The sequence below is a fragment of the Phasianus colchicus genome, chromosome 28, assembly GCF_987193195.1.
Source record: "Phasianus colchicus chromosome 28, bPhaCol1.hap1.1, whole genome shotgun sequence".
Lineage (NCBI taxonomy): Eukaryota > Metazoa > Chordata > Aves > Galliformes > Phasianidae > Phasianus > Phasianus colchicus.
The window spans coordinates 4,931,559-4,957,161 of NC_143463.1; the positions used below are offsets into that span (position 1 = coordinate 4,931,559).

The 25,603-nt window shown below is 46.3% G+C and overlaps 2 protein-coding genes across 11 annotated transcripts in view; one reads left to right on the forward strand and one right to left on the reverse strand.

Moving 5' to 3' along the window:
* Nucleotides 1-11,457, forward strand: part of EPS15L1 (epidermal growth factor receptor pathway substrate 15 like 1) — a 39,021-nt gene extending 27,564 nt beyond the window's left edge. For 8 of the 10 annotated variants that reach the window (XM_031603980.2, XM_031603983.2, XM_031603986.2 and 5 more), the window contains 2 exons: nt 1,687-1,892; nt 6,239-11,457. In XM_031603980.2, coding sequence (XP_031459840.2) covers nt 1,687-1,892; nt 6,239-6,385 — 353 coding nt within the window. In that variant the 3' untranslated portion in view covers nt 6,386-11,457. The other 2 variants (XM_090126114.1, XM_090126113.1) reach the window with 2 other exon arrangements.
* Nucleotides 11,458-16,825: 5,368 nt separating this feature from the next.
* Nucleotides 16,826-19,148, reverse strand: KLF2 (KLF transcription factor 2). Its single transcript, XM_031603979.2, has 3 exons — nt 18,993-19,148; nt 17,986-18,871; nt 16,826-17,650 (listed from the first exon to the last, which is right to left on the reverse strand). Exons 1-3 carry the CDS (start codon nt 19,065-19,067, stop codon nt 17,475-17,477), a joined length of 1,137 nt encoding a protein of 378 aa, XP_031459839.1. The 5' UTR covers nt 19,068-19,148; the 3' UTR covers nt 16,826-17,474.
* Between the last annotated feature and the right edge of the window lie 6,455 nt (nt 19,149-25,603).

Here is a 25,603-nt window from a genome sequence, read left to right on the forward strand (position 1 = left end):
TGCAGGATCAAACAAGCTATAAGCAACAGAGAGAGAATGACAGAGGGCTCATTGAGGGCTCATGAGTGCTCAGATTGGCTTATTCAGCATGGGCACTGCCCTTAGTTTCTCTGCAACAAATAATCTTGATTTTATAGAGGTTGCCCTGTACAAGTTCTTCCTTAGAATCACAAAATTAAAACCCTGTTTTATTTTTCAGTGCTCAAAAACTGAAGAAAATGACAGTGAGGACACAAAATGAATTTTTTCTGTATTATTAACAGTCACGGTAGTAATTCACAGTGACATTTAATCTAGAGATCTGTCCTGAAGATGAAGCACAAGAAACCCCAATGTTCTCTGTTTGTGTTCTGAAACCACTAGGGGCTTTGTGCAAAACATTAAACAGGCCACCTAGAAAAAAACAGGTTTGCTGAGCAAATAATGTTGCAAAACCTGCGTTCGTATTAACAGTCACCGATTCCGCAAAGGGGTTTCAGCACCAGGAGGTTTAACCTATGAGAAGAGCAGCTTGAAATGGAGCAGTTTTTCCTTTGTCCATCAGATCTGGTGTGGGACAACGTAGGGTGAAGGACAGTGGGAAGATGCAGACACCCCTACCTTGGTTCTGTTCAATGTATGCAGCTCGTGATGTTTCTGAGCACCTCCCATTGACTGAAAGTAGCTTCTGAAAGATGCCAGGCTGTGCACACTGCAAAGCCTGCATTTTCAGCTCAGTTCCTGTGCTTCTCTATGATGTGTATCCTGATGTGAATAAATGAGAAGATTCCCATTAAATTGTAGTCCAGAGAATTGGAAGCTTATATTAATGTAAATCGGGCATGTAGTTCAGATTATTGTGCTAAATAAGGTGTGTGATTCAGGTTATTTTGAGAGAAGTGATAACTGTCATTTCTTTTAAGGCTGTTTCCAGATTTTGCCTTATTGTTCCTTGAGTACACATTATCATCATGGCTGACAGTTTTCTGACCTCTGTTGGTCGAATCACTAAAAATGGAGTTCTTCTCAAAGGGAATTTAACCATTGAGGTTCTAATTAGAAGAACTAAAATACACAACTGTTATTTATGAGCACTACAGCAGTTCCCATTTTGGGGGTGTATGAACAAGAAGTCACGTACAAAAAGTGGGTTGCACAGCAGGCACCCCCCAACAAGGTGATTTCTTTATTGCACTCTTTTCTGTTGTAAGCAGTTGTAGAAGTATGAACCAGTTCCAGGAAAAAAAAACAAACCAGCACATCCATTCTGTATAGTCACAGACAAGTTACTGTTTAGTTCTACTTAACGCCATTAATTATTTTAGGGATGTAAATGTCCATGTGTTCTGTCTTTTGTATAATCCCAAACAAACTGAAATGTCTCTGTTCCTGGAAAATGAACTGAAGTTGTGCTTGTTGAGTTCTTCTGATCAGGTGTCTTCATGTTGGGTTTTATCATTTAAAATCGTGATGGTATTAATATTGCAGCATTTGTAAGAAAGATAAATCTATTTAAATAAAACAGCTGTCAGAGATGAATTGCACTGAGAAATGAGTACTATTGGATTTGGTTAAGTTTTTAACCACCCAGGAAGAGTGGATGATACTAAAGTGCATCACAGCAGTTTCCTATTTAAGGGATTTGCATTGTCCATGGTAAGTAACTTCTCTTTTTCTCCTTTTTTTTTTTTTTCCTGAACTTTCCAGGTAAAAGCACTCCTGTAAGCCACCTTGGGTCTTCAGATTTTCCCAAGCCCCATGATCCATTCCAGCCATTTGGGGCTGACAGCAGTGACCCGTTTCAGAGTAAAAAGGGGTTTGGGGACCCATTTAGTGGAAAAGATCCATTTGCTCCCTCCTCTTCAAGTAAAACTTCTAAAGACTCTTCCTTGGGGTTTGCAGACTTCAGCTCTGTAAGTTAAGTTCATTGTCTCTGAGCAAACCACTTTCTGCTCTGCTTGCAGCATCTATTGGGTTTTTGTTTTAACTGCAAACCTACTGTTCACTGGCTTCTGTCTCTTAGTACCTTCATGCTGTCCTCGTTGTTTTTGTATTAATACTTCTGTAATAAAAAGGCATTATTTCAATAAAAAAAAAATAATTTGAGTTTCATACTAAATTTTGAAGGATTTACTTGCATTTAAATTATTTTAGTACAGTGTGCCTTTACTCACAAACTCTTTGTAGCAGAATCTGTGTATTGTTTTTGTTGCATGGAGGCTATTTTGTAAATTGATTTTTGGGAGCCAATGATGTACAGATTCAAAAATAATTGCTGAAGACATTTATATAGCAATCTCACCATATCCTGAGAAGTGAATCCTTAAAGGGAAAGGTTCCCTGAAGTATTTGTATTTGTTATGAAAAAACCCTGACAATCCTGTCACAATGTTTGCTGTATACAATGGAATGTGATCGTAAGGATATATATACAAGACAGAGACTGCAAATTTAGCTGTTGAATTTTGTTCCTATGAATGATATTGTAGAAAAGCCCTTGTTAGACAAAGAAGACAGAGTTGTTATGTAGAACCAACACAGAAGCTTCCATATTGCACTCCAGAAAGCAGTATCTGAAGGTTTGGAAGTGAAGCCAAGAACCCGCTCATAAAAAATCCGGGTTCCTGAGAGCCTGCTTTTGGTTTCCGTGCTGGCACTTATGTTACTGAATTGGAAATCACTGTAAATATAGTAGTAGCGTGGTTCTTACTGCTTCCACAAGTAGGTAGAAATCTGTTCCATTTGCAGCATCAGGTTTCTTCCTTCTTTCATGTGTTTCTGTTCTGTCGCATTGCCATGCAGTGAAATTGCCAGTTTAATCTGTTCCCAATGGGCACAGTTTGGTGTTCAGCAAGTGGAGATCTTTAAGCTGAACCTTTCAGGTTGCTTGTTTTTTAATGTTTTCCCCTGATTATTAGATAATAGTAAATGTGTATCACTTTCCTATTTGATATTGTCAGTCGAGGTCACCTGTGCATACGTTTAGCTGGCCTCAGTGCTTTAATTTATCTGTGATACTGAAGACGTCCAAGTTGAAGATATTCTGTATGCTTTACCACAGTTAGTCTTAGCCTGTTGAATTTCATGCACAGTTAAGTTCTGTGATTGTATACAAAATGGTGACATTTTTAATAAAAATAAGACGCAAAACTTGCTTTATCTGAAATTTCTTGACCACCACCTAGCTTCATCCTTGAAAGAGAGACAAGGAATGAAATGGAATCATGTGTCCCAGCTGTTGTCTTACTTACAGACTGCATTTCTTATGTTAAGTGTGGCTTACACTAATGGAAGGTGCTGAACAATTAACCACAGCGGGTGATCCCCATCCCAATGGGTGCTCTAGCACTTAATTCTCTGTGCCATCAAGTTTCCAGGAGAGGAGATTAACTGAACGATGAGGAAAGGTAGAAGTGAGAGCAGGAGTAGCAGCCCCTTACTGTTAGGTGGCACTTCTTCCAATAAAACTAAAAATTAAGTGATTTTGTGACTGGCTCCCTACTGTTACAAGAAAAAAAAAGAGGCTAACTGAATGGGACAGCTTCCCTGATCTTTTTGGTGTTTGTTTTTTGTTTGCCTTGCACATGATTGTGGTGCTACAATTGATGCTCGTTACCTTGCAGTCAGGAAGAGTATTCTGCTTGTTTTCAACTGTTCCTTGGGAAGCTTTGCCATTTTCCTTACAGAAGGTGTTCTGACACACAGTTCAAGTCTGTGGAATCTGAGAACAGCATTGTGTTGGTTTGAATGATGGAATAACCTGGCTGTTATTTGGAATTCTTTACTGTTGTAAAGAAATAATTTGTTGGCCATGGCACGCACCACTTAAGGATGTTCTCATTGCATTCTTAGCTTTTCCACTGACACTAAATACAACTCTTTGGAGCAGACTGAAGTATTTTGGTAGCTTGTGTTTCAGGTGTTTCTATCTTCCAGCTTCAATTTACAAATCAACAAGAAAAACCAATCCATCAGCCAGCAGAAAGCAATTGAATTTCCAAAAAACCACAGCATTTAGAAGCAAACTATTTTTCTTTTCTCATAATGTAATCTGGTAACTTAGCAAACAAACAGCTGAAGCTTTTTTTGTGTGTATTTTATTAGTTTTGCCACAGTCTGCTGTTTTCCTCATTCATGCATTGGATCTGACTGTACTTCTGCAAAAGATAATAATAGAGTTTTTATGAAAGGAGAGTTGTGTTACATGTTTTTAGACTTGAAACCTGGACTTATGCAAAAAAAAAAAAAAAGTTACCTAAAGTGATATGTCACTGAGGTCACTGAGTTCTGTGGGCTCTTTATGAGCCATTTGTGCAAGGATCAGAGGCCAGAAGGAGTTGTGTAAACCATCTCACCATCTGATGGCCAGCATTGCGCCCCTGAGCATTTGAATTCTCATTAATGCTGTGATAAGGCATAGCCAGCTTTTTACTCAGCCCCTTCTACCCATGGAAATAGAAGCTGTGCATTGTAAACAAGTCAGAAATTGTACTGTCAGATCCTTGGAAGACCTACCCAAAGATGCAAGCTGCAGGAGTACAGCTGTTCTCACCATTATTAAAAAATATACGTATTAATAAGACACCCAAAAGGAGTTTGACCAAAGTTTATTGTATTTCTGGGAAAGATAAGTGTTACTCTCAGTCATTCCAGCTGTAGGATATTCTTTTTGGGTCTGCAGGATATATGGACAAGTCCTACTTCCATTGGAGTCTCTGCACTATATGCTGAAAAAAGTCTGCTTAAAATCTAAGCACTGAAATCTTACCTTTCCCTGAACGTACCTAAATGAGCTGGCAGTAGGATGGATATCTTTAAAAGCGAAATATCATTACAGGTGTGTGGGACTTTCATAGCATGTCAGTAGCATTGAATGGAAAGGTCCTCACGTGCATTCCCATGGCACTGAGAGCTGAAGTATCATTGAAGAGGAGTGTTTAATTAGTCCTCTTTTTTTTTTTTCATCCAGTCGTCCTGATTTTGCACATGAAGTGAGGAATTGAGCATCCAGAAGCATCCAGATAAAGCATGATTGAGATAGAGTAAATGAGAATTGGACTTATAAATACAGATAGTAGCATTTATTTAAAACTCTGGATTGTAGATACAGTGCAGAATGGAAAAGGTGAAGGTGGAGCCCTCGAGGTGTGTGCAGTGAGATGTGGGTCTGCTCAGGCTGTGCTGTAATCAGTGCAGTGCTGCAGGTCAGGAAGGAGCAGCCCTGCAGCGGTGCATCGCTGTGTTCAGTTATGGTGCTGTGGACCACTGGGCAATTTTTGCAGTATATTTTTGGCTGAAATTAAACCACTACATTCCATGGCCTTCTCTCCCCTCCCCTTCCTAAAAAACATAAAAAGTTTTCCTGAACGTTCAGAAAAAGGCATTAAAAAGCAAGCTTTGGAAGTGGGATATAATGCCGATATTCACGTGCATCTCTGCCAGCGCTTCTGCTAGCTTCACCCTCTTCAGCAAATGCTCAAATTCAACGAAAGGAAATGACATTGTCAATTAGTTTAGGTGTAAACTATTATTTAAATTATAGAATTATTTCAAGTATTTGTATAATACTTCATGCAGAAAATGGAAGCAAAGCCAACTTCTGCATGTTCAGCAGCAAACGCCGTCACGTCGCTTTGAGCGGTTTTGTTGTGTATTTAAAAGTGTTTGGGGAAGCTCAGGCATTGGAAGCTGGATGTTAAAATGTGTTCTATTTCTGTTTTCTGCTGAAGTGAAGTGGGTTCTCTTACATTGTTTCTTACTGGAAGAACTCTGCATGCATTTTAGGAACAGTTACAGAAGCACTTTTTGTAACTTCTGATTAGGTGATGAAACTTCTCCCGAATCAGCAGTCTCCACAGTCGTGATTAAAGCCCCTCACCCTCAGCAGGAAATGCTACAATTAAGCAATGGAATTGCACAAGAATAAATAGTTCTTAGTTTTACCATCTAAAAGCTAACAAATGGAATACTCTTAAGAATGGCTGTGGGTTGCGATGCTCCCAAAGTGCCACCTGGGGGTTTGGGGTGCACGGCTGGGTCTGTTCTGTGGGGGGAGGAGGAAGAGGCTGAGGAGAAAAAGGAAAGGATGAAGTGAGGAAAGCAGCGAGAGGGTTTTTGCCTTGGTCCAGCAGAATTGCCTAAGACAGCTTGCTATACTTGATTCGTATACTTAATGAGTCTGATTCATTGTATTTTTTAGATAATTTCCTCCGGCTTTTCTGCTAAATTTATTAATCCGTTTTCCATTTTCATTTTTTAGTTTGGAAATGAAGAGCAGCAGCTGGCGTGGGCAAAGCGTGAGAGTGAAAAAGCAGAGCAAGAAAGACTGGCTCGGCTGCGGAGACAGGAGCAAGAAGACCTCGAGTTGGCCATTGCGCTCAGTAAGGCCGACATGCCGAGCTCGTAGGGCTGCTGCGCGCCTCCCTGGCCGAGGGGAAGCTGCAAACGTGGCTTTTCAAAGGTCCTAAGCTCCTGTTCTGTTGTGAAAATAATTCTAGTCACCTTCAACTCCATACAGGACTGCCTGGTCCAATCCAGCTGGGCTCTGCGCGGCTTTTCCAGTGCGTAATATGCAGGAAATTCTGTATTATATGTTCTAGGTAAAATTACTGCTTGTAAGGAACTTAACAGGATCTTAAGATACTGAAAACAAAGTTTCTTTGTCTTGAAGACAACGTTGCATATATTAAACTGCACCTTGTGAATCTGGCTTATTACCTGACTGGTTTGAGGCTGCAGTACCAATTTCACAGAAAACGTTATAAGAAGATATTTATAGAACTAGCTTTCTCTTGCTGAGTTTATTTAATTATTCCTGGTAGGCTGATGAGCGCGTTATCTATGTCAAAGTCTTCAGCACAAATTCGTTATTAGATGGTCCCTTTCTATCCTGGATGTATGGCCTTTATGAAAGAATCTGGCGATTTACGTATGATGGATGCCAATACAGATAGTATCAAGTTCTCCAAATGTAAGAACTCTGTGATTTAGGAGGTTTTCTTATTTAAACACTTGTTCGCATTGGATTTTAATTGTAGGTGACATTGTAAAAAATGGAGTTAATTGTTGTAGTAAGATGGAGAAGTGATGGGTTGGCAATTGAGTGACCAGATAAAATCTTGCTTTATCTCATATGCAGATGTGATTACGGACTGTGGTAAAAGTTTGAGTGCTTCTTTCATATAGAATCAAACAACTGAATGCTCAGCAAGCTCCAGCTGAGTTCTGCCCTGCACCTCATCATAGGTTGGCTCCATTTGCCAGAGCATAGATCGTATTTCTGTCATCCCACTGATGTGTGTGAGATTCTCTACCTCTGTTCCTTGAATTCCACCTATCTTATTTATGGGGTTACAGATCAAATGTTGCTTAGCTGTGATAAGGCCAGGGCCAAACGGATGTTACTTGCAACACAGCCATGCATAACTCATGGAAGTCCTGTAGTCTGGATTGGCTTTAAAGTGTGGCTGTGGTACTCAGTGCTTCCTCCTGGTAAGGACAGCAGTGTGTTTTATGTGTCTGATTTAAATAAGTCCTTACGATAAATCCGTGAATTATTTGCTTACTAAAACTGCCTTTTCTGATAACCACAGGAATTCTAAAGCTTCAGTTGTCTTCACCTTGGACCTCCATGTCTAACAGTGCAGAAGGCAGGGCTGGATGCTCTTTGTTCTTACTGGTGCAGCCTTTCTCTTGTAACGTTTTCTGGAAAATGTGCTGTTCCTTCACCCTCACTGATGCAGTTACATTTTTCTGCCCTCGCTTCCTTCCTTTCATTTTTCCTGACACAATGACAGTGCCTGCTTACTGAATGAAGGCAATCTTTCCCCGTTCTGTTGCAACTGCCCTATTCTGGATGCTTTCCTTCCCAGAGATAATCAGATTGGATTATTTTAATCTCATTGGTAGCTCTGAGTGTTGGTTGTATGAGGTGAGTGCATGTTTGTGTGTGCATCCACAACGTGCACATCCATGCCTTTACACCTGCAGCAGTACATCAGACTGAAAGCCCATCTCAGGGCGGTGTTGGCAGTCGCAGTGCTGTGCTTTGTCTCCTCTGCTGCAAACTGTGAACTTCTGATTTGCCTCAGAAGGGGAGACGATGTTCTGCAATACCAAAACAGCCACAGGATGACTTCAGTACTTCTTTGAGTGAACCCATGTGAGCGCAGTGGGATTTCTAATCTTACAGAGTCTGATTTGAGATCCCTTCTCAGTTTTCTTTGTAGTATATCAGATTAAATGATCAAACATATTAAAACATCAAGGCATTCTCTTTTCTGATGGTTTACAGGACTTAAAGTCTCTGAAAGCGAACTTGGTCTGTCTGTAGCTAACATGAGATCAAACTTGCTGTGAAAGAGTAATTTTCATAATTGAATGGCTGCAGTGTAGGAATCTCAGTGAAGTTAAACAAATTGTATTCATGAGTGAGAGTCTCCTTTTCATTTTCTTTTGGGCATGAGTCTTTGTAGTGTCTCTTCTGCTGTAATAAAACCCTGTTTGTATGCAGTGCCATTACAGAAAGGAAAACCACTTTTGGATACTACTCGGATGATGTCACTCCAGTGGGACAGGGCGGATGAGCTGAACAGCTTGATTCATTGTCTGTGTTATGTACCATAACGAGACTCTGTGCTGCTTTGTCAGTGCTCAGAAATATTGGCATTTATAATGCTTCTCAGGCAGGGATCGGTGTTTTCAAGTTGCTGAGCAGGAAGGCAGAAATGTGAATTAATGTAGCATTCCACATAGGGTTAGAACTAATTGCTCATTTTCCTGTTTCCTTATGGACTCATTCTTCATATTTGCTTCAGTAAGCAACAGAAGATCAAGCAAATTAGCAAGGACAGAATGTGTCCCCTCTGCACTGTAAGATCTCGTTACCTTCACTTTACTGAAATGCTTTTTACACAAAATTTGAGACACTGAAGTAGAGGAAAACATAGCTGTGATTTCTCCCTGTTGTGTATTTAAGACAGTTTTCCACGTAGAAAAGATGATTTCCCACGTTCTTCCCTTTTGCCTGTAGCCAAGCATTTTGTACCATAACTGCACTTGATTTTCTAAGCCAAAAGCTTTTATGGCAAGACATAGATCTCATTCTTCCTCCAGAACGGTGAAATTTGAAGCACAAATAGGCCTTTTGCTATTTGGGCAGATACATGTACAATGCAAGATATATAAAATGTGAGTATACACAATGCATATACAGTGTACATTTTGAGATCCGTATTATTAGTGTGTATATATATAATGTATTGTATAATGTAATAATAGTGTGTGTATATACTATACATGCCCACCTACTATACCTAGTATATAGTTACTTGTGCTGTACATAAAATGTGTATATACAACAGATATGTAGAATATGCATATATATTCTATATATTAGCATTTGTGTGTATGTATTCTCTGTAGAGAGATGGACACAAATGAAATCTGTACAGAAACACAGATGAGATTACGGCCCTTAGGATTTCAAAGTTCTGGTGAAAGAAAAAGAAAGAAAAGGAGGACTGACTGCTGTGAGTAAATTTGTTTTCAGATTGCTGTCATTGGCATGAGAAGCTGTGTTCACTCATTGTGCCAAATGTGAGTCCTGGCAGAAAGTAGGCATCATCTGCACGGGGTGTGAGTTCACATCCTTCGGAGTGTTTCAGCCCCACTCTTCAGTTGCTTTGCAGTGTAGGCTTCATTTCTGATCTTCTTGCATGTGTGGGCCACGCGTTGTCTGTTTCTCGGGCTGAGGCTGTGATTTTTCTCTACGTTTGCTTGTATTTTCTTTTTTTGCCTTCTCTCCCTCCCTCCCATTTAAAAAAACCCAACAGCTACTTTAAGGAGCAGTTTCTCCCCCCCCCACACAGGTCACACATGGAAGTGCTGAGGTGAACAAAGTCTCCTCGCCTCATTCCAGTTACACAGGCTGCACTTCGTGCTCACCTGGACTTCGGTTTCCTCCATTTCCACCTGAGCTGCTCCTTCAGGAGGAACACCAGTGTGTTGGCTTTGGGGAAGGGATGGAGGTGATTCTACTTTCTTTTAGGACAAACGATTAGACTGTGGTACACTGAGCCAAACAAAGAGGTCAGTGGGCATTTATAGTGGCGTGTGTGTTTTGTGTGCAGTACTGTCCCTGCTGCAGTGACTCGTGGGAAACCAGGCATTGCACACAGCACTGAGGAACAACAGCTGCAGGGAAAGGCAGTTCCTCACGTGGAACCTCTGCATGCAAGCACTGCGTGTAGGACAGGTGCTGAGTTACTGTGTCCCCTTTCAGCCCAGTGTGTTCACATCTGCCTCCGGTGGGTTCCCTAGGACGTGGTCACAGCTCTTGCTGTAAAACACACCAGGCATTCTGCAGTAAAAGATGCTCATTAAAGTTGTACTTCTATAATACTGCTGTATGGAGTGGTTTTGTGTTGGCCAACTTTCCCTTATGAGATCTCTGCCCTATGAGGACCGTTTGTCCTCTCTCACTCAGTGCTCCCGCAGCGTGGGACGTCCCGAGCTGTGGCTGCCCGTCACCTTTTTGTTCGTCTTTGAAATCTATTGTTAGAAGTTCTGTAGGAATTATTTTGTCATCTTATGCTGAGAGATAATGCACTTTTCTTGGATTCTTCTTATAATCCTTTTGGGGTTACTATTTCTTCTTTAGTGTTTCTCCATTGAGAAGAGTATTTATTCTGTAGAACCACGGCCCAAGGAGTTTTGGTCCAGGTAGAATCGTTGCTTTCCCGATGTGTAAGAGTTTGATTTCTGCTGCCTTCTGCGTTTGATTCCTCCCTCTCAGGAATTCCACTTCTCTTTAATTCAGATGTTGAGTATCAGCTCTGTGGAAGTGATTTATCTGTGCTAATAACGTTCCAACCTCTTCCTACACCAGAGGAGCAGTGAAGCTGTTGTGTGTCGACCATTGCATCTCACCGTAGACTTCAGAACAAACATCTTTTCTTAGGAAGGAGTTTTGCTTGCAGTGTGGTGGGATTACAGGAGATTTATTTTTAGAGTATGTTAACTGTTACTCATTGACACACTTGTTTTATCAGTTGATCTACTGCTCTTTTTACTTGAAAGTTTTATAAATAAAGCAAATAAAGGCAAACTTGTTACAAAATGGAATTCTTCTTTTTGCAACTTCTGCTTTCCCCTTTAACTTCCAAAGGAAAACTCCTGGGGAATGGGGTTCCGTCAGCTGTTAGCATACTGTGCTCTTTCTGGTGTCCTTTCAGTATGATTTCCTTTAGTCTGACCTAAAAAGGGTGGAAACGAAGTGGAAACTGCAATGTTGACCTAAATTTGACTAATATCTCCAAAAATGTACATTATTGTAGTTATATTTATCTTTTGACGGTCGTAACGCATTGAAAGAAAGTTATTTTAATTTTAACCCACTCGTGCTTATTGTTTAATATAATAAGAGAAATGTTATTGTTTAATATAATAAATGAGAAGTTACTTTTTGGAGCTCTGAGCCCTTGGCAATCTTTCTTTCTGGTGTCACACGCGTCGAGCTGACGGATCTCGCGTCCAGCAGCCGCCTCTTTGTGTGATCCTTTCCCTGTCCCTCCTGCTCTGCCCTCACCTCCCCGCTGTGCCGCAGCCACCTTTGCTCTGAGCTGAGCAGTCAGAAAAGCCGGCTGCGCCCTCCCCAAAGCACCGGTGGTGCTGCAGGGCTGAGCATCCCGGCCGGCTGTGCTGGGAGGGCTGTGAGCTCAGCAGGGATGAACTCCTCCTGCTCAGTGGAAAAACACACCTCACTGTCATGCAATCCTGCGTTGTTCACTTGGACTCATTATTCTCCCATGTGTTTTATTTACTCTGCTCTGCACACACTGCCATGGCGAGCAGCAGCTTGCCGAGGCAGGTTTATCTCAAAATTGTTCTCCAGCAATATTTTTAGGTTGTTGCCATTTTGACGCCGGGTTTTGCTGCACTGTGGCATGAGCACTTCCTACCTGAGTTCTTTCATTGTGTAATTCCACCTATTCCCTTTCAAAAAATAACAAATGTGGGCCGCAGCTCTGTGTTTGGTCCCACTCAGCTTTTGGAAGCCGACCTGAACATCCCAGCCCAAAACTTCTCCACGTTTCTGCCCCATCTGTGCTACCCGTGGCCAACCTGGCAGCACTGCGGCACCAAGCGCCCGTTGGGGAAGGGTGGCTTCCAATGGAAACTCGCACGTAAAGCTGCTCCGAGCTCCGCTCTGAGCCTTCAGAGCAAAGGCAGCATTTGCTGATACGGCACCTCCTCCAAATGCTGCAGCTTTCCCTCCCGCTGACACTGCTGGCCCGGTGTGAGCGCAGCGCTCAGCTGCTCTGATCTGCCATCGCATCCCCAGCTGCGGGGGAGCAGAGCTCAGTGCTCCTCCACTGCCCCACATCCCTCCTGCTGGATGTAAAATCATCCTTCTGCCCAACCCGGCAGTGCTGTCATTGTGCACGGCTGTGAAAAACAAAAAAGGGGGTTGTTGGGATGTGAGGGTTTTTTGGTGTGTTTTGGTTTGTGTTTAGGCCTCAGGCTCAGTAGCTATCTTCTAATGTATTAAATGTCACAGGGGATGTCCAGTGGGATATTCCAGATGTTTCCTGATGATATCATGACAGGCCAGAACGCCAGGAATGCTCCAAGCTGTGCAAAAGCAAGAAACCAACGTGAGAGTGATTTAAAGGGGCACCGTATCTGACTGCAAGCCTCCAGCAGGTAACTTCACCCACAGCTTCTGTGCTGCCCAAGTTACGCTCACTACAAAGCATGGAATGCTTGTGATTGACTACAAGGAATTACAACTGAAGCAGGTAAATGAGGAGGTAAGTAATACAAACGGTGGTTGCAGCCTTTGTTGTTCCTGCTCTCCTTGTGCTTGGAAAGGTGTTTCTGTGAACGCGTCTTCGTTCTGTAAAGCGGTGCCTGTGACTCATTTTGTGTCTACATAAAATATTACAAGATCAAAAATTGTGGCTGAAAAGTCAGACTCAAAAGATGAAATCAAACGTTTTCAGCCCAACACGGTCAGGATGAATCCATCTCCTCTGCACTGGCAGCTCAGGGCTCCATTGCATGGCTAAAAATCTCACTCTGAAAAATGGACAGTTGGGCATTTGGGATCAAACAGTGCAGAACTTCATGGGGTCTCCAAGTCAAACCCATTCCCTCCTTTGGGTTGGCAGTGCTCAGCTGGTGGATCTGCCCCATCCTGTGGGTCCATGGTGAGGACGTGGCTGTTGGCCTTTGCTGGCAGCAGAGTGCAGCCCCTGGGCAGGTGGGACCCAAATGCACACAGCTGAGTGCAGCTCTTCGGCCCTCACCGAGGTCAGGAGGTTCACATATGGCACCGTGGGCATCTCAGACATTAGCAGCAGGGACAGCTCTCCCTGTCATATTACACAGGGTTTGGGTTGAATTTACCTCTTTGTGTTTCCCCCAACACTGCTCGTTACCATGGCGATGGCTACATGACTTTGTTGCGTTTGTTTTATTTAAATATAGCAAAAGAAATTGCTAACGCTTGGGATTCTGGCTCAGAAAATTAAATTTAAGCAAAGCTTAACAGCCACTCTCTGTTATAGGTGCACAAAATAGCTATGGAAACCACAGAGTTTCTACCACAGAAAACCACAGAACCACACAGTCCTATAATTTGAAGAACGGACAAACTTTTTTTGGCACTTCTTGTGGACGGAGGACCGCGGGTGAGCAGGAGGCAGCGTTTGGAGGCAGCCTGCAAACGGCCGCCAGCAGCCAGGGGCTGAAATCCCCCATCCCTGAGTGGGGCAACAAACACCCTGCTCACAGCGCTGCCCTCCCTGCTGCCATCCCCTCGCTTTGCTGGGATGGACAACGGGAGCAGGACAGCAGGAGGGCTCTGCCCCTGTTCCTGTTTTGGAGTTTAACCCCCTGCCTTTGGAGCTGGCCGGGCTGAGCTCGGTGCCGGCTCAGCGCTGGGTTCTCCCTGCAGAGCAAAGTGGGCTCAGCGCCGTGCGGAGCATCGGAGCGCAGCGCCCCGGCTGCGGTGTGGGATGGATGGAGCTCGGAGACTGCGTGCTGTGCTCACGCTCAGCAGCGTTTGCTACAACTTTCACTTGGAACATTGTGCAGGATTTGTTCGTTTCTGTGCTCGGCTTGCTCTATCTAATCTACCAATCTATCTTGCAAGTAGATTGAGCCCATCTCTGTGGTATCTCATAAGAGTATGTGTGAAAATGTTGTTTACAACGGACTCTTTGTTTCCTCCTATCGGGTTTGACAGCACCTTTTTTTCTCCCATCGTCCCATCCTGGGGTGCTGCTGGTGCAGACGGCTCCTCCCGCCCCTCCACGGTCCCCCTGTGCTCCAGGAGCTGCTCAGGGCCGTGGGTCCCTCGCCTCCGTCAGACTCACTCCAACGACTGGAATGGCGATGTGCTGCCACGAAGCGCCTGCGGAGCGCTGGTGCTCTCCTGCTGCCCAATGGGCGCATGTGGGCCGGGGAGCTGCACCACGCGCTGGATGTCCTAATTTGAAGCAATTAACAAAAGAGTTGGCAGTTACTCATAATAGAATATGAGAGAGATGAGATCAGCATCTCTTTTTTTTCTGCTATGAGATTATCTTGAGATTCACAAAGCTGCAGCTTCCTGTGATGACCACACTGAAGTTCTCAGACGTCCCCTCCCTCCGGCAATTAGAACAGAGCTGGTGATGAACCTTTATTGGGTTATTGAGTTGTGCCCCTCATCCCCCCCATCTTCAGGGGTCCGTGTTGATATATCGTGATATGTCCTTCATTTATGTTTCTCCATGAGGGGGTGGCCCTAAGCTCAGATATGCCCCTATGTTTGGATGCATTGCACTGCATCTGAAAGCAGCCCGGTCATGACCCGCTTGTTGATAGGTGGCATCTCCACCGCTGGTTACGATGTGAGATAGCAGGGCCTCATCGGGAGCCCTGTGAGCGAGGGGAGCGGGCAGTGCGGGCTGCCAGCCTGAGCCCAGCGAGCCCAGGGCAGCGAGGGCTGCAGACCTCAGTGCAGGGAGCGGCACAGGGTGACAGCCGAGGGTCCTTCAACTCAAACCACCCCGCGGTTCTGTCGCGCTCTGTGCTGCAGAGGAGCGGCGGGCGTTGGCTTGAGGGCTGGGGGACGTTGTGTGCTTTATCCGTGTGTGCAGACAGCGCAGGGCTCACAGCTCTGCACCCGTTGGGTCGTAGCTGTCCCTCCCCCATGTCGAAGTGGCCAAGGGCACGCGGCCCGACGTTCTGCTCCCGTGGAGGTTGGTGAGGAGCTCCGGTGCTCCCAGGCTCTGCCCAGTGCTGGAGGGCGGCGCTGGGACTGAGATGAGGGCGGCTGAGCTGCCCCCACTCCCCGTGCTCCTCACTCCATCACCGAGCGGCGCGGTGCGAAGTGGCACTGACAGCTGCCAGGACCCAAACGTTCCCAACTCTTCCCACAGAGCAAAGGCAGAGCGCGATGGGGAGCGGAGGGGTGAGGGTTCCTTTCTGAAGGTTCTAGGCACCAAAACTGTGCTGAAATCTGAAAATCTTCAGCTCTGGGGAAAGAGAAGGAAATACCTCGAACTGTCGCAATGCCGCACGTGCTAAGTTTAGTGTGCCTTTCAGTCATCCCCACTTTCTGGAATCAGATTGTGCAATTTTTTTTTCTCTAGCAAATAAATGAGTTTTGTTTTTAATGAAGAAATGTTAAATCTCCCTTATATTTCACTTTGAAAGAGCTATAAAAGTGAAATGTGGAACTCATTCTTCCATGTGGATGATTAGAAGCCCAAAGTACATCTGTTCCACATGAACAACTGCAGGCTTTGCTGTCACAGAAGGACCTCTATTTTTGTACTTTCCATGTATTCCTGCTGATTCCATTCCTGTGTGCTGCACTGCGAAGGCAGAAAAAGTCACAGTCCAGACTGGAATCAAACTGCAAGTGCTTCAGTGTGAGGGCAAAATGCTCTGATGTTAAGTTAAACCTCTGCATTTAACAACAGTGAGTTTGGTGCAGCAGTATCAGGGCTCACAGCACAACTGCTGCTGGGAAACCAGAGGATCCTCATTAGAGCTGCAGAGTAATTGCATAAATACAGCATTTGGATGGTGATCTCACTTACAGCTGCGGAGGAGCCGTGCGCTGCAGCACCATCCACTTCAGTGCAAAGCAGCTTTCAGACTCCTGATCACTATTTCACTTCTCCTCCAGAACAGTGAATACCTTTCTTAGCTGCTGAGAGCCGGGTACGACTCAGAATTATGAGGTGAATTTTGGTTTTTGGGAATGAGTTATGAAGGTATTTGAACCTGCGCTGTGAATTTATGTTTAAATTCCACCACTGTTCTATTGGAATTCTGCACCGAGCTCTGGAGAGCGGCAGTAATTTATGTACGAGGATGCCTTAAAATAAGCCTCCGTAATTACAAAAATGCAGTGTTTAAATTTATAGTAAAAACCCACACACTGCTGGCGAAACTGTAACTGCATCTGGAAAACATTAAGGATGCTATTAAAGCAGTCCAGCATAAACTAGAAATGAGACTGAAATTACAGCGCTGCTTACTTAACCATTTTTAGGAAGCGTGTTTTGAATCTGAGCGGCGTTCCTGTCTGATTTTCTGATGCAGCACCGCGTGGTTTCGTGTTTGCTGTCCTCCGTTATCTGCTCTGAAAGCCTGCAGCCCCACAGACCTGCAGACAAACCATCAGCCCGACAACCCTGCAGCCCGGCTGCTGGCCGTGCTCGCAGTCGGGGCTCCAGGCACAGCGCGGCGGCTGGGGGGGCGGAGGGGGACCCCGAAGGACAAGGATGAACCACAGCAATTAAAAACTTGTTTTATTAAAAAGATGAAATGTTTTCAAACACTGAAAAACCACGTTTTTATAAAAACAGAAATAGGCAAAATACCCATTTGTCTTCTATTTACATATACAATATTTCTCGCTGTATAAAATTATTTACAATATATAAAAAAATTACAGTAAAATAGGTTATTTTCTTACAAGACATCAAGCCCTGTACTTCTAGTGTAGACCATGGCAAACATGAGTATTATTGCACCTGTGAAACAAACAGTCTAACAATAGGAGTGTTCTCTTAGCCATGCCTCCAGCCAAGATCTAAAATAACATCGAGCTACAGTAACATTCACTTAATCTCTCCTAGGGTCAACTTCAGGCAGTTTCCATACAAACATTGTCTCGTTAAGCTTAGGGCACTTAGAGCCGGAACAGAAAAAAAAAGATATTTACAGCTTCTTCTATACAATCTGTATGGAGTCTCTCGGAGTTTACCCTTCACAGAAGCTGCATAAATAACCCCCGTCCTCCCCGCGCGGTGCGGGCAGATTCGCAGCCGCCGCCTCGTCAGGTTCTGCGCAGGAGACCTGGCCGGGTCTCCTTGTGTCCAATCCTCGGCGGCCGGAGCGCGGCGCCTCCCCACGTAGTACCAGCTACAGGTTCGGAGCGTTCTGCACCTCAGCAGCTCACAGCGGTCACTGTCCGCTGGGCCCCGCGGCTACATGTGCCGCTTCATGTGCAGGGCCAGGTGGTCGGACCTGGAGAACGCCCGGTCGCAGAGGTGGCACTGGAAGGGCCGGTGCCCGGTGTGCTTGCGGTAGTGGCGGGTGAGTTCGTCGGAGCGGGCGAACTTCCAGCCGCAGCCCTCCCAGTTGCAGTGGTACGGCTTCTCACCTGTGGGAAAGCACGGCGTGACTCAGCGCGGCGCTCCCACCCGGGCAGCGTCACGCGGCGCTCATCCCAGCGTTCGACACCGAGCCCTTCCCTTCTACGGGCAGATCAACAGAGCTCTGCCGATCCCTGTACCGCCCCAGAACCTGCTCACAAAGGGCCTTGAGAGTCGCCCTCGGAACAGCCCTGACCCCAGGCAGACGCTCTCGGTCTGACCACCTGTCACAGCCCAGCTGTGAGCGCTCCGGGCACTGGGAGACGACAGGATTAAAGCTCACGCTGCTGCTGCTGCTGCGAACCACCCCACGCAGGCAGCCCTCCCAGCCGGCCAAGCTTACCTGTGTGTGTCCGCAGGTGGGCCTTCAGATGTGAACTCTTGGTGTAGGTCTTCCCACAGCCCGCGTACGTGCACGTGTGCGTGGCCGTCCTCTTGCGGGGCCAGGAGCGCCGGCCTCTTTTCGGCTTGGAGTCCAGCAGCTCCAGCGGGGAGGAAGGAGGGGTGAGCATGCCCCGGGGAGCCGAGGGCTGGAGGGGCAGGCTGTCCTCGAAAAGGCCGTACTGAGAGGTGTTCTGGTACTGGAGGTGGGTCTGCGCGTGGTGGAAGCCGGAGGGCTGGTGGTAGCTCTGCTGGAAGGATGAGGGGCACATCATCTGCGTGTGGCAGTCGTTCACCATGAGATCGTCGGGGCTCAGCGGTGGTGTCTCGGCGCCGGGGATCTGGGGGGAGTTGGCCACCCTTGGCTGCTCGTAGGCCATCATGCAGGTCGCGCTGCCCTCCTGCTTGATCTTCGGGCAAGCCTGCGGCACCAGACCCAGGACTGGCCCATAACTGTCCATGTCGGGCTCGGGCTTGATGCTGTCCACAAACTGCGGAGCCCTGAAGCTGGGAGTCACGAAGAAGCGCCCGTGCACGCTGCCGGCCGGGCAGTAGTCGGAGTCCATCTCGGGGCGGATCATCTCGGGGGCGATGCCGGCGCTGTAGGGCGGGGGGCTGCCCTGTTCCAGGGCACTGTAGCATCCCGGGTTCGGGTTTGTCTGGTAGAAGCCTCCGCTCTCCCCTTGCGCGGGGGGAAAGTCCCCGCCGGCAGCCCCTTGGCCGTAGCCGTCGCTGCCCATGGAAAGGATAAAATCCAGCACGTTGTTGAGGTCTTCATCCTCTTTGCGCGGGGAGAGGTCGCCCCAGGTGCCGCCGGGGGCCTTGGCCTCCTGCTCGCACTTCCACCTCTGGGGGAAGAAAGAAAAGGGAGAGGTTAGCGGTGCCGCCGGGAGCGGGGGGTCGGGGGCAGCGGGGCGGGCGGAGCCGCGGGGGCTCGGCGGGGCTCGGCCGGGCCGGGGCCGCACTCACTTCGTGGAGCGCTTTCTCGCGGCAGGGGCTGGCGAAGGTGGCGAAGGAGGGCAGGATGGTGTCGCTCAGCGCCATGGTGCGGCCGGGCGGGACGCGGCGCGCAGAGCCGCCCTCCCACCTTATAACGCGGGCGCGGGCGCCCTCAGGCCAATTGCAGGGAGCGGAGGAAACGCGTCCCGGACGGGGCGGGCGGGGAGGCAGCGGCTCGAGCGCAGCCTAAATTTAGCCCCGGTATAAAAGGACGCGGCGGCGGCGGCCGCAGCCCGAGCGGGGCGGAGCGGAGCGGGGCCCAACGGCGGCCCCCGACCGGCCCCCCAGCGCGGGGAGCGGAGCCGGGACCCCCCCCGACACACACGAACACGAACACAAACACGAGCGCTGCGGACGGGGGGTGTCGGGGGTGGGAGAGTCCCCGCGCGGGGCACCGATGGCTCCGCGTCTTTGCGCGCCGCGAAGGGCGCCGTTGGGACCCCCGTGGGAATTGGGGTCGGGGGCTGTGGGGGGGCCGTCCGTGTCGCGGGGTGACGGCGGTGAGCCCACGGCCCGCAGACACCGCGAGGGACCCTCAGCGCAGCGGGGAGCTGCCGGTCCCGGCGAGCCGGGTGGGGGTCTGACCCCAGCCCGCAGCGGCTGCCCCACGGCCCGCCTCATCCCCGGCCCCAGCGCAGTGTGAGCTGGGGGCGCGGTGCTCCCGGCGGTGCCGTCGGAGCTGCTCGGAGCCGCCTGGGCCGGAGCCGCGCGTGCAGCGGAGCTCAGGGCTCGGGCAGTTCCCATCTGCAGCACAGTGATCACCCAAACCAACGTTATGATACAACGAGAGAGGTAACGCAAGGAGCTCCTGAGCTCTCTTTTGGCCGTCGCCAAATTTTGGCCTTGGGCTGAACGTTTCCGAGGGGAACGCTGTGCTCCCTTGCCTTGGCCTGTGGCCCCAGTGCCCGCTCTTAAGGAACGATTCTCCAATAATTTTTGATGATGTGCCCCAGGCTGCTGCCTTTGAGAATCGCAGCTGCTTGGCAGCCATCCAGGACTGAAAGAGCAAAAGTGGCAATTCTGAAATGAGGAGAAATGATGATCCATTGCGGATAGAGCGATTCTTTGAAAGCCAGCTTCAGGGAAAGAGCCGCGCTTCCCCCGCACCTCCTCCATATTTTCTTTGCGATCAATTCTAAAAGAATTTCTGCGTTATAGATGAGAAAAATGTAGAACAACCCTCGCTTTTATGTGCTGTGTGCCCCGAGAGGGGAAGGAGTGATGGGTTCTGGATCTCACGCAGCACTCTGAGCTGTTCGCTAAAGCCCGTCCCAGGAAAGCGCAGTTGCTAGGGGGAATAAATGCTCTTTTCAATAGCTGCACATGTTTTAAAATAACGAATATCTCTCGTATAACTTTCTATACTTTTTGCTCTGAAAGTTCGCAGGATGGCCAGGAGGAGCAGCCAAACTTCTGTGACTGGAGCAGAATCAATACGCCGAATGCATGGTAACGAAGTACACAAAGATGTGTGACTCATCGCTGTGCAATGTCACACTTGTGTAATCTTTCAATGTAAACTCTTTTCCTCTAATAAAATGTTAGTAAGTGCACAATACGTATGTATGGCGCTGTGAGTCAGCCAAGAAAGTACACTCTGATGAATTCAGAATGAATGTGAATGTTCCCTCGATAACACACCCTGAATGTCTGTGTCAGTTTATGTGCTTGTGATTTCAGCAACAGCTATAGCAAAATATTTTGTTTCTAGGATATACAAGTGTATGTGTACGTTCGCAGCAGCTCGGTTGGACGCTGCCGTCCAGTCGGTGCTGTGAGGACGTTTGTTGGTAGCAGAGCTCTGCCACCCAACTGCATCACTTTTCTTTTCATAAAAGGGATGTTTAATGGGCAGGGAGGATGAAAGCTGAATTGGTGAAATAATGGATTCACTGCCTTTCGTTTCTTTGTGTTTTCCAATAAGGCTGCAGAGCTACCAGACGATAGCTATATTAAACCTGGTGAGAGGCGTGTGAGAATTTATTTACGCTGTGAGTCACCAGTGCTGTACAAATTGAGCACAGCTCTGCCATGACCTTCGTCGGGTCTGTGATCGCTGTGCTGACATTTTCTGGCTTCGTTAATTTATTTGTGTATTGCTGCATGCAGTGGTTATTTAAAATGTCTGATATGGAGACCCTGGCACTGATCTCACTTACGACACATAGGAAAGGAGTGATGCCACTGGTGTGGAGAAGCAAAGAATGTGAGATTAGAAGTATTTCTTAATCTGCCGTGGGTAGAGGAGAACTAAATGATGTGTGATTTGTCTTCCAGCCAAAGCAAACAGAGGCTCTACCATTTCTGTACGACAGCGTTGGTTTTTCGAGGTGTTGCTGCTGATCTCTGTTGTTGCTTTTACATCAAGGGAAACTTCTGAAGGGATTGTAGTCACGAAGTAAAGGATTGAGAGCCGGGGCTGTGTGATGCAGTGCACCCGTGGTGAAACTGCAGCTGGAGCGGTTGGTGAGATGCCCACACGTCACCTGGCTTCTGCAGCTCTGAGTCATCGCACAACTCAAACAAACAAACAAACAAAGCTGCTTTCTCATGGGACGGTTCTCAGGGAGCCCTGCTGCACCTCAGCCACCATCATGGCAGCAGGGAAAGGGGGGAGGTTGGAGCTCTCAGTGATGCTGTGACTGAGCACTGCGTGTGCAGGAGGCACAGACGCCCTATCTCTATCCCAAACTGCCATCATTCTGTTGACTTTTCTTTCTTTCTTTCTTTTTCAGACTCTGAATTAGTGTTTTCAAAAGTCTGATATCAAAGAAGAAGTCAGTAAGATGATGTGAACTACCACATAAAGGAACTGTACAGGTGTTTTTAAGATAGGCATCTCTCAATTCGGGGAGAGTGATTTAATCCCATAGGCCTTTTTTTGGTAATTAAAGTAACATCACAAATTAATTTGATAAAGGAGCCGTTTTTACCAGAGCTTTTCCCATACGAGGACCTAAAGGCAAAGGCAGACCTCCATCTCTTTGATAGCATGGAGCTCCTGGGGCTCATCGCGCCTTTGATACGGCACATTCTCCTTTTTGTGTGTCTGTGATTTCCTTCTCAGCTGTGTGTGTGTTCTCAAAACCTTTCCCTCAGAGGCGTCTGACAGCGGCCATCCCTGCAGCACTTCCTTGATCTTTGCCATCTATGACTTTATCAGTAACGATTTCTGCCTTCTTCCAGGTCATTGTTAACAATGCTGAATTGTAAGTGGCCCTGAAAAAGATAAAGAACTAATAAACCTGCTGGATTAAAAATTAAATTAGCTTTCAAGATGTGCCAACTTACGTTTGGACCAATTTGCGTGTGCGCACCATATTGATTTGTCATGTTCTTGTTTCTTAATGTGAAAATCACATTGCACAAGGCACATTCGCTCGTTGCATCAACACTGCTGCCTTATTTAAAGCGCTGTTAAAAGCCATTGTCATTAACTAAAGCAATTCTGTTCATGATTCTTGTAATCTATCAAGTCTCTCCAGTATTTTGCCCACGTCTTTATAGTGCAGAGGAGCCTACGTGGGCTGTTCTGTTTACCCTGTTAAAATATATTGACATAATATTAACATTCTTCAAGTCACCTGGGGCTTCCCCACTGTGCCGAAATTGATTGATAATAAACATTAACCATCTGGATATGTCCTTAGTTGGTTCTTCTGAAACACTCACTTATAAGTTACCCAGACCTGGCAACTTAATCTTGTTTGAGCAGAGCAGCAGTTGTTTTAACATCCTCCTTAGTTACTGGAATGGAAAGTATTTCAACATCATTATTGTCTGATCTGAATGCAGCATCTGGCTTCTTCTCAAAGAGAGAACAGAAATATTTTGTAGTGCTTACTTCTGCTTTTTCAGCGTTACTATTGACAGGTCTATCACGTCCACTCGTTCTGATGGCAATCTTAATTCATTTTGGTGAAGCCATATTAACTCATTTGGAAGGTTAACAAACATCAGCTGTTGGTGATACTTTCAACAACTGCAGGCTTCCATGGGCACAAAGGAGAATTAAGCTTAAAGTCCATCTCAGTCAACAAGTCTACTATAAAAGCTTTCTCAGAAATACACGAGGAAATACTGCCCCTATGATTAAAGTGCATTAATGGTTCAGTGAATCATGCAAAATTCAGATGTTTTGTGAATTTAATTGTGATTATGTGCTTTAACTCAAGTTTGCCATGTGAAGGATGATAGCATTCAGCTATAAATCCTTTTTTGTCATTTTTGGTTTGGGGGCTCTTCAGACCCGTGGAGTTTACCCCGGTTTTTTAATTACCAGCTTTGATTAGGTGCGTAGCTGTGCTTCTGCCAGCACTTCTGACATATGCACATATGTTGGATTGCAGATGTCCCTTTCAGCTGTCAATTAAAAACACATTTGATGAATCTTTCTTTTTTTATACAGAACTGTGAAATGATACCACAGTTTCGAAAACTGTATTGTCACATTTATCAGTGAAACTGCCTAAATTATCGGGCACAAATTACGAGCTGCAGTTTTCAATTGTTGCCAAGTAGTTTTTATTGCAGTGTCAGTAATCAGGAGATGGAACAGTGGGGCTGTGATAGCGGCCAGAAAACACCTGGTGTGCTTCCAGCCAGGTAAGCTGTATCAGCACAAGAGCATTAATGCAGCCCTTGGGGAGCATTTGTGTTTTTTCTTCAGGAGCTTTGAGACAGAGCGTGATGGAAGGAAGAATCCCACTTTGTCCTGGAAGGGGTAAGAATGGCATTGTGAGATTTCAGACTTGTCGCGTCTTTCCTGGTCTTTGTTTTAGGACAGAACTGACATCGTTTACTGGAGAAGGCAGGAGAAAAAGTAAAATGATGTATTATCTCTTGTGTCCACTTGGGATCATTAGTAATGTTGTAAGACATGCAAAGTCGACTGGGTTTAGGAGTAAGAACTGTGTTTGGCGTTTAATTAATGCAGGAGAAAATTCTGTTTGAGGGAACTTCAAAGAACCAATCAGATGTGCTTTTCTTTTTAATTTGTAAGATCTGTTGCAGTCTGAGTCAGCATGGCAGATGCAGATGGCTTTCTGAGCGCAGTTTTTGTCACTTTGAAGTTCACAGTTTTTAACTGGGGGATGGGGAGGGACAACTGGACAAAGCTGAAAGTCAGACGCGAGCAGAGCATTACTCAGAAAGCTTTTTTTTTTAATCTCCTGTCATTGACATGCAGAGCATTTTTATAGGTGGTGGTTATATCTGATAAGTAGAGGATAAGTCACCAAATACTCAAAGTAGGAGTTCATATAGGGTGTAGGGTGGAAAGCCTTGTTTAACGTGATGAGCATGTGGGGTTTAGTTCTCATTTATAAAATGCCTTCTTTGTACTGCACCTGTATTATTTATTAGTCATATGTCCTGCAGTTGTGTAATGGGAAATACTGGAGCAAGCATTTCGTTAACTGTGACACTGTTAATTGGCATTGCTGCCGCCTGGAATTACTTTCCCTGTTTGAATACATGGAAGTATGAATCAGAGTGTAGTGAATGAGCCAGGGAGAGGAAGACGGGCACCTCTGCGTGGTAGGCTGTATGGTAGAGCAGCTGATCTCATGTGTCTTCCTGGGCTGTGAAGTCCTTCTCAGACTGACATCACTGCAGTATTCAGAATGGTACATATATATATATTTCCCATCATCGCAATTAGTTGTATCATTATGATTAAGCTTTGAAATTTCAGTTAGATATTTTGGGACATGCTGTTTCCTGCGGGATTACGTCTGTTGTTGCAGCTTTTTTTTTTTTCTTTTTTGAGCTATTAAAGCCGACCTTTTTGGATATTTATACTTGAAATTCCTGGATGCCTCTGACCTGAAGAACTGTGCTCTGTACTGCGTAGAAATGCCTTCTCTCCAGAAACAGAAGTTCTGCTCATGTATCTGTGCACCCCACGGCTCAGCTGATAAGCCTCAAGGAATGTCACAGTGCTGACAATGGTGCAATTAAGTGCCAAACTTCAGGTTTGACAACAGTCAAAATTATTGATATTTGGAGCTATAGCAGATAAATATATACTGCAATTATAGCTCAAGAGCAGAATGCTGTTGAAATCCCTTGAACGGTTACAGCTATTCTTGAGCAATACGATTCTTTTTGAGAGACGGCCTCATACAATGCAACTTTGTAGAACGAGTTGTGAAATTTTCTTTTCATTTGCCACATAAAGTGCCAAATAAATGTTTGCAATAAAAATACAAGCCTGGGAAGAATGTGTTTTGCCAATTACAGCATAACGCGAGCTACAAAGGAGGGTTCAGAGTGGCGTTCAGTGTGGATTTTAGTGTTTGGTTTCAGCGGGGAAAATGGGGCACGAATTCGCCCAACAACTGTTGGGATTTCACCCTGTGTCTGCAAAGAAAATGGGTGCCTTTGGGAGAGAAGGGCTGAGGCTCTGCACGCTGAGGGCAGCGAGCGGCTGCTGCTCGGCACGGACGAAGCGCCGGCACTGCGGGGCGCAGATTGGCGCTGCTGTGCGGTTGCTGCATTTGTCTCTGCTCGGCCCGTGCTGGGCCCGGGGGTGGTGACAATTCGGGGGCCCTTTCTCCTGTTGCTCAAGAGCGGTGTGA